The sequence below is a fragment of the Nannospalax galili genome, unplaced genomic scaffold (assembly GCF_000622305.1).
Source record: "Nannospalax galili isolate Female #2095 unplaced genomic scaffold, S.galili_v1.0 scaffold1050, whole genome shotgun sequence".
In the NCBI taxonomy this organism is placed as follows: domain Eukaryota; kingdom Metazoa; phylum Chordata; class Mammalia; order Rodentia; family Spalacidae; genus Nannospalax; species Nannospalax galili.
Genome location: NW_008329037.1, coordinates 907,239 through 915,173, shown reverse-complemented (window position 1 = coordinate 915,173; position 7,935 = coordinate 907,239). Strand labels below are relative to the sequence as shown.

Sequence of the window (7,935 nt, the reverse complement as noted above, 5' to 3'; positions counted from 1 at the left end):
GAACTCACTATGTAGACCAGGCTGGACTTGAACTCACAGCGATCCGCCTGCATCTGCCTCCCAAGTGCTGGGATCAAAGGTATGCGACACCTCACCCAGCTATCTTTTTTTTTTTTAAAACATTTTATTATTTTTATTCCATGTGTATGAGTATATTGCCTGCATGTATGTGAGTGCACCCGTGTCATTGTAATGCTGCGGAGGTTAGAAGAGGGCCTTAGATTTCCCTGGAACTGGAGTTAAGGACGTTTTGTAGCTGCCATGTGGGTGCTGTGAATGGAACCCAGGTCCTTTACAAGAGCAGTCAGTGCTCTTAACCACTGAGCCATCTCTCCAGTCCCTAAACTAGGCTATCTTGAACCTTCAGGCATGAGCTACATGTCCAGGCAAAAGTTTTCCTTAAATATATGAGAGCCAGGAGTGGTGGTGCACGCCTTTAATCCCAGCACTCAGGAGGCAGAGGCAGGTGGATCTCTGTGAGTTCAAGGCCAGCCTGGTCTACATAGTTCCAAGCCAGCTGGGGCTACAGGGAGACCCTGTCTCAAAAAGACCAAATTAAAAAAATACATATATGTGAGAAAGTCACAATGAAAAGCTAACTAAAAAATATTAGTAAAAGCTGGGCATGGTAGTACACATTTTTAGTCATAACACACTCCAGAGGCAGAGGCAGGCAGATCTCTTGAGATTGAGGCCAGCCTGGTCTATATAGTGCCAGGCCAAGGGAGACCCTGTCTCAAAAAGATAAATATATTTTCCCCCTAAATCAAATTTATAGTATTTTCCATAAAGACACACCTGTGTGATTTTTTTTTTTTTCCCCTAGCAATCTTAATTTTTCATTACATTTTTGGTATGTTGGTACTGTTTAGATACACAGTTGTCTTTCGTATATTCATCTTGTGTTTAATGACCATATAAAACTACTTTAACAATTTTTATGAGTCCCTACTCTTTTATTCATCTTTTTATGTTATCACTTACATAGTTTTAATTTGCTTTCTAATCCTATGCCTTATTTGTGTTGCAAGATCTCCAATACAAATCACATAGTGATATTTTATCTTGATAATTGCTTTTCTCTCATGTTTTTCCTTCTTTTTAGGTTCATGCTTTTTTTTGTCTTGAGACATGGGGTCTCTGTAGTCACAGCTGGCCTGGAACTTGCTATGTAGACCAGGCTGGTCTCAATCTCACAGAGATCTGCCTGCCTCTGCCTCCGGAGTGCTGAGATTAAAGGCATGCAGTATCACACCTGGCATTATTATTATTATTTTTTTTTTTGAGAAAGGGTCTCCTGTAGCCTAGGTTGGCCTCTAACTCAATACATAGCTGAAGATCATCTTTAACTCCTGATCCTCTTGCCTCCGTTTCTTTAGTACTGGGATAACAGGTCTGTACCACCACACTCAGCACTCTTGTAAAAAATTCTTATTTAGTCTGGATTCTTAGCTAACATGTTTTCTCTTCTAATTTCCATTATGCTTTCCAGTGTGTGTATGTTTGTTAAGCTTCTAACTTAATTGCCATTGATTAATTTATGTTAACAGTTCCTGAGATTTTATTTAGATTTGCTTTGTGTCTTTTTTTTTTTTTTTTTTTCCTTTTAAGACAGGGTCTCACTACATAGCTTTGATTGGCTTGGAACTTACAGAGATCTGCCTGCCTCTGCCTCTGCTTCCCAAGTGCTGGGATTAAAAGTGTGCATCTATGCCCAGCCAATCTCTTCTGTTTCGTGTGTTTGAGATACGGTCTCCCTATAGACCCAGCTGGCCTAGAACTGGCCATGTAGACCCGGATGGCCTCAGTCTTCCAGTGATCTGCCTCCCAAGTGTTGGGATTAAAGGCATGAACTACCATGCTTGGCTCAGTCTCTTCTTTTTGGTATTAACAAAGTATATTCTCTTCTTGTTGTAAGGTATTTAGCTGATAATCTCTTTTCCTTCCCTTTTTTCCTTCAACTTTTCTGTTTCTCATGATTAGTTTATAGGCGATGATAGGATTTGTCTTTTAAAGTTTTTCAGGATTTGTGTGTGTTTCTGTGTATATATGTGTGCATGTGAGTGTACAGGTGCCCATACCTGTGTGCACAAAGGCAGAAAGAGGACCAAAAGTATCCTATCATTCTTCACCTATTTCTTTGAGGCAAGGTCTCTGCCTGGGGTTCAGTTAGGCTGTTTTCTCAGCTGGGCTAGAAGTTGACAAGCTCCAGCAATCCTCCTGTCTCCATCCCTCTGGGCGCTGAGGTTACAAGCAATACACAGCATGCCAGCCTTGTTACATAGGTGCTGAAATACAAACTGGTTCTCATGATTGACACAACAAGGGCTCTTTTATTTTTGTTTTATGTCTGTGAGTGTATTGCCAGTATGCATATAGGTGTACCCATGTTGTACAATGCCCACAGAGGTCAGAAGAGGTTGTCAGAGCTCCTGCAACTGGAGTTAAAACATTTTTTAGCTGCCTTGTGGGTGCTGGGAATTGATCCTGGGTCCTTTGCAAGAGCAGCCAATACTCTTAACCACCGAGCCATCTCTCCAGCCCCAAAGAAATTCTTTTTTTTTGTTGTTTTGAGTTTTTGGTTTTGTGTGGTGCTGGGAATTAAACTCAAGACTTAACCCATGTTAGGCAAGTGCTCTGCCATTGTGCTATTCTCCCCCATTCCCTTTTTTTCAGGGTGGAGGTTGGGTTTTTTGAGATAGGGTCTCCCTGTAGCCCCAGCTGGCCTGAAACTCACAGAGGTCCAGTGCTGGGATTAATGGTATGTGCCACCACACCCAGCTTTTTTTCTTCAAATTTTTGTTGTTTTGAGACAAGCTCTTACTCTATAACACAGGTTATCCTGGAACTCGCTATGTAGTTCATGATGGTCCAACTTTGAGCATGTCTTCACCTGTCTTAGCCTCTTGAGTGCTGAGATAACAAGTGTGAGCCATTATACCTGTTTAGTGTACAAAATAAACTATTATGACATTGTGAAAAACAGATTTTATTTTTTATTTATGTGTATGTCTGTGTGTAGGGTATGTGCACATGAGTGCAGATGCTCACAGAAGTCCAAGGCATCAGATTCCCCTGGAACTATAGGTAAAGGCAGTTGTGAGTCACCTGACATGGGTACTGATAGCCAAATTCAGGTCCTCTACTGCTGAGCCACCTCTCTAACCCCTTGTTTTTGCTAGTGCAGTAGTGGGGATTGAATCTGAAGACTTCCTGCATGCTAAGCAAGTCCTTTTAACATTGACTACAAGTTCTGATTAATTTTGAGTATGACTTTCAGCCAATGCCAACTTAGACTTGGTGTGGTTAGTGGTTTAGTCATGAGTGTTAATGTTTTGATTATGTCCCTGATTTAGTAACTTTCTGTGGTCTTGTTTTCTTTATAGATATGATACACCAACTTCTAAAAAGAAAGTACGAATTAAAGACCGAAATAAACTTTCTACAGAGGAGCGCCGGAAGTTGTTTGAGCAAGAGGTAGCCCAACGGGAGGCTCAGAAGCAGCAGCAACAGATGCAGAGCCTGGGAATGACATCACCACTACCATATGACTCTCTTGGTTACAATGCCTCTCATCACCCCTTTGCTGGCTATCCACCAGGCTATCCCATGCAGGCCTATGTGGATCCCAGCAATCCTAATGCTGGAAAGGTGCTTCTGCCCACACCCAGCATGGACCCTGTGTGCTCTCCTGCTTCATATGATCATACTCAGCCCTTGGTTGGACATTCTACAGAACCCCTTGCTGCCCCTTCATCAGTACCAGTAGTGCCACATGTGGCAGCCTCTGTGGAAGTTTCCAGTTCACAGTATGTAGCCCAGAATGAAAGTGTGGTGCACCAGGACTCTAATGTTGCTGTAATGCCAGTACAAGCTTCAGGCCCAGTCCAGGGACAGAATTACAGCGTCTGGGATTCAAACCAGCAGTCTATCAGTGTACAGCAGCAGTACTCTCCTGCACAATCTCAAGCAACCATATATTATCAAGGACAGACATGTCCAACTGTCTATGGTGTGACATCACCATATTCACAGACAACTCCACCAATTGTGCAGGTAACTAATATTAGAACCTATCTTTCATACTTTAAAGTCTGTTAATGATATTTTAATTAAATCTGGTACATGAGTAGTCCTGCTATTGACTTGATTTTACTTGAGGTGCTAATTAATCTGAATTGGGGGTGAGTTCTTACCATTGATGACTTATATATTTGATGACTTATATATTTAGACCAGTTTTGTTTGTTCTGTGGTGCTCGGGATCAAACCTAGGACCTGGTCATTCTTACACTGAGCTATATGTACTCTAGACCTTAGATTAATTATGTGTGCATATGTGTGTGTGTGTTATCTACTATGCAAAATACTGCCAAAACACTAGCATTTTAAAACTATTATATCATTGCTTTGAATCAGGAATTTAGAAGCAGCTTAGCTTGGGTGGTTTGGATTAGTAGGGTCTTCCAAGAAATTAAGAGTTAATCTATTTTCTAGGGCTATAGTCATCTGAAGACTAGATTAAGAATATTAAAAATGTGTTTTGATAGTCTCTTTTCTGTTTTACTCTGGTTTGGGAAGCTGAAGCAATGAAAATTTCTGATGCTAAGAAGGCTACTTGTGCTCTTGTGTCTAGATTTATGGCCTTGATGATTTGTCTGTAGACTGCTCTGAAACAGTCCCAAGTGAAAATTAGAAAAACACTTTTTGTGGATGAGATGCAACCCCAGGCTTATGAGTTGTATCTAGGGACTGGCTGCTTTGTGAGTCCTACCTGACTTTGAATTCATTTACCCTCTTACTTATGAGGTCAAGAAATATTTTTTGATGTGGGGCATTCTTACGCATGGAAAGTTCAATCTATTGCTAACCAGTGACTTTAAACATCAGAGGTTATATCCCAGTATCTGACTCTGTTTAAAGAAAGTTTAAATTCACATTAGAAAAAAAAAAGAAATAGAGAATAATAGTACATGGGGGTAGGAGTGGGGGGGCAACTCAAGGACTATTAAAATGAAAACCTCAAGTGGAAAATTTAAAGATCTAAACAGAAATATTAGTCGGGAACACTTTTACCTTTGTTATGCTGGAACAGTTTTACCTTTGTTAGGTTATCTTAATTTTTCTTTCTTTGGGGCTAAGTGAAGAATTTAAGGTATAAATTTGGATAATTAAGGCAGCCTTAATAACCTTGATACTGACTTGAGAATTATATCATCTCTTAGAAGTTGGATAAATGTCTAAATATTAGCTTTTACCTTTTATTTATTTATTTTTTTTAAAGATAGGGTTTCTCCAGGTGTGGTGGTACATGCCTTTAATCCCAGCAGAGGCAGGCAAATCTCTGTGAGTTCAAGAGTTCCAAGCCAGCTAGGGCTAGAGGGAGACCATCTCAGAAAAAATGAAATAAAACAAAATAAAAGACAGGGTCTCCTGTAGCTCCAGCTGGCTTGGAGCTTGCTGTGTACACTAGTCTGGCCTCGATCTCAGAGAGTTGCCTGACTCTACTACATTAAAGGTGTGCATTGCTACACTAATCTTGTTCTTTTTTTTTTTAAAGTTTATTATTGTGTGTGCATGTCTTGTTCTTTTTTTTTAAAAGTTTATTATTGTATGTGCATGTCATGGTACATATGTCAAAATCTGAGGACAATTTTGTGGAGTTGGTTCTCCAATTCCTCTTTTACATGGGTTCCAGGTCATCACACCTGTGCAACAAGTATTTTACCTGCTGACTTGTCTTGCTGGCCCATGAATATTTTCCTTAAAATGAATTTTCCCTAGTATATGCATTTATTAACTCTTTGGGTATGGTTTTTTAAAAAAAAGGCTTTCTCATACCTTTAAAATGATAATAAAGGCAGTTTAAAAAATTAATTTTTTATTTGATGCATGTGAGTATTTTGCATGTATGTATGCATGTATGTATGTGTGTGTGTACCATGTGCATGCAATGCCCAGAGAGGTCAGAAGAGAATGTTGGACAACCCGCCCCCCAGCCCTGGAACTGGAGTTACAGGCAGTTAGGTGTCATGTGGGTGCTGGGAACTGAACCCAGGTCCTCTGTTGAGCAGTCAGTGCTCTTAACCACTGAGCCATCTCTCCAGCCCCCATGAAGGCAGGGTTTTTTTCTTATTTCATATATTTATTAGAAAGAATTGCATCTGTTCATAAACTCTATATACTTTATTTCTGTATCATATTCAACCTTAAAAAATTTTTTATTGAATTTTTGTATTTCATACATGAAATCATCCTTATGCCCCCTTCCCTGTTCCCCTTTGGCACCCTCACATAGCCCCCATCCACCCCCCCCCGTGGAGTTCATACATCGTCATTTGTATTAAGGCCTATTATGTAAAGTTAGTGTCCTGAGATGTCTCTCAGTACAAGTTCATCCATGAGGGTTTAGTCAGCCTATCTAGAGTCTCTCCCTTCTCTCTCTCTTCACTTTGTTTATAAAACAAAGTTTTGATGGACAATTGGCTAGTTTAGTGAGTAAAGGCATTTGCTAACAAGGAGAGTTCAATTCCTGGGACCCACATGGTAGAAGGAGAGAGCCAATTCCTGCAGGTTATCCTCTGACTTCTACATGTGCACCATGGCAACGCCCCCCATGAATGAATGAATGAATGAATGAATGAATGAATGAATGAATGAATCCTTAATTCCCTGAAGAAAAAAAGTTTTTTATTTTATTAGGTTTCAGAGTTTGGGACAGGAATTAGGTGGTAGAGAATTGTTTCTGTAGAACTGGAGAGATGGCTCAGCAGTTAAGAGCACTGGCTGCTCTTACAGAGGGCCAAGGTTCAGTAGGTTTGGTTCCCAGCACCCACAATCATCTGTAACTCCAGTTCTAGGGGATACAATCCCTCTTCTGACCTCCATGAGCACTGCATGCATGTGGTACAGTTAATTAATATATATGCAGGCAAAACACTCATACACATAAAATAAAAATAAATCAAAAATGTTTAATTGCTTATGTAAAATATATGAAGAAACTTTCATTTTATACGCAAATACTTGGAAATTCTAATTTATGTATGTATCTCCTTTTAGACTTTGTAAACTGTTATTATTATCATGTTGATAATTCTGTGATAACAATGTTGGGTGGTGTAAACTAAGCTATTCTAGCATATCAAATAGTATTCTTTCTTCCTCTTTCTCCTGTTTTCTGTGTCCTTACAAGAATTACTCATCTCTGGGCTAGAAATGTAGACCAAGTTAAGCCCTGCCTTTAGTTCCTAACAAAAAACAATAGGCTGCCTGTTTTCTCCCCCGCCTCCCCTCTCCCCTGTCCCTCTCCCCTCTCCCCTCTGGCTTTACTGCTTAGTGTTTTTGTGGGGTTTTGGGTTTTTTGTTGTTGTTGTTTTGAGAAAGGGTCTCTCTATAGCCCCAGCTGCTCTGGAACTCACTATTTAGACCAGGTTGGCTTTGAACCTACAGAGATGCACTTGCCTCTTTCCTCCCTGGGACTTTTCTCCGCTGAGATTAAAGGCATGTGCCATTGTACCTGGCCAAACTAGTATCATTTGGAAAATTATGGTATTTTGCATTTGTGTTGATAAATCTGATAAGACTCTCATCGCCAGGCTCAAAAATCTATTCAACTCCTTGAGCAGTCATCACTTCATAAGAGAGCAAGGTTATTTTGGAAGCTTTTTGTCACTATTCCTTTAACCAAGTTTTCTGTGGTTGAGGGGTAATTGAGGAATGGGTTTACATCTTAGACACACTACTTATTTCTTATGAAACTCTAATATGGGCAAATACCTGCATCTGTAGTTAGGACAGAGATAATATATATGGAAAGACTTTCTGCATCCTAATGTGCTATATAAATAATTGTATAGTAAGAATTTTGGGTGCATTAAATTCTGCTATATTTGTCTTAAAATAATTTTACTACTTTTTTTTTTTTTTTTTTTT

General features: G+C 39.7%; 1 protein-coding gene across 2 annotated transcripts in view; it reads left to right on the top strand.

Moving 5' to 3' along the window:
• Setd2 (SET domain containing 2, histone lysine methyltransferase) overlaps positions 1 to 7,935 on the top strand; it is a 132,969-nt gene that overhangs the window by 99,769 nt on the left and 25,265 nt on the right. For both annotated transcript variants that reach the window (XM_008830560.2, XM_017797480.2), the window contains exon 15: positions 3,387 to 4,056. In XM_008830560.2, coding sequence (XP_008828782.1) covers positions 3,387 to 4,056 — 670 coding nt within the window. The remainder of the gene's footprint in view (positions 1 to 3,386; positions 4,057 to 7,935) is intronic.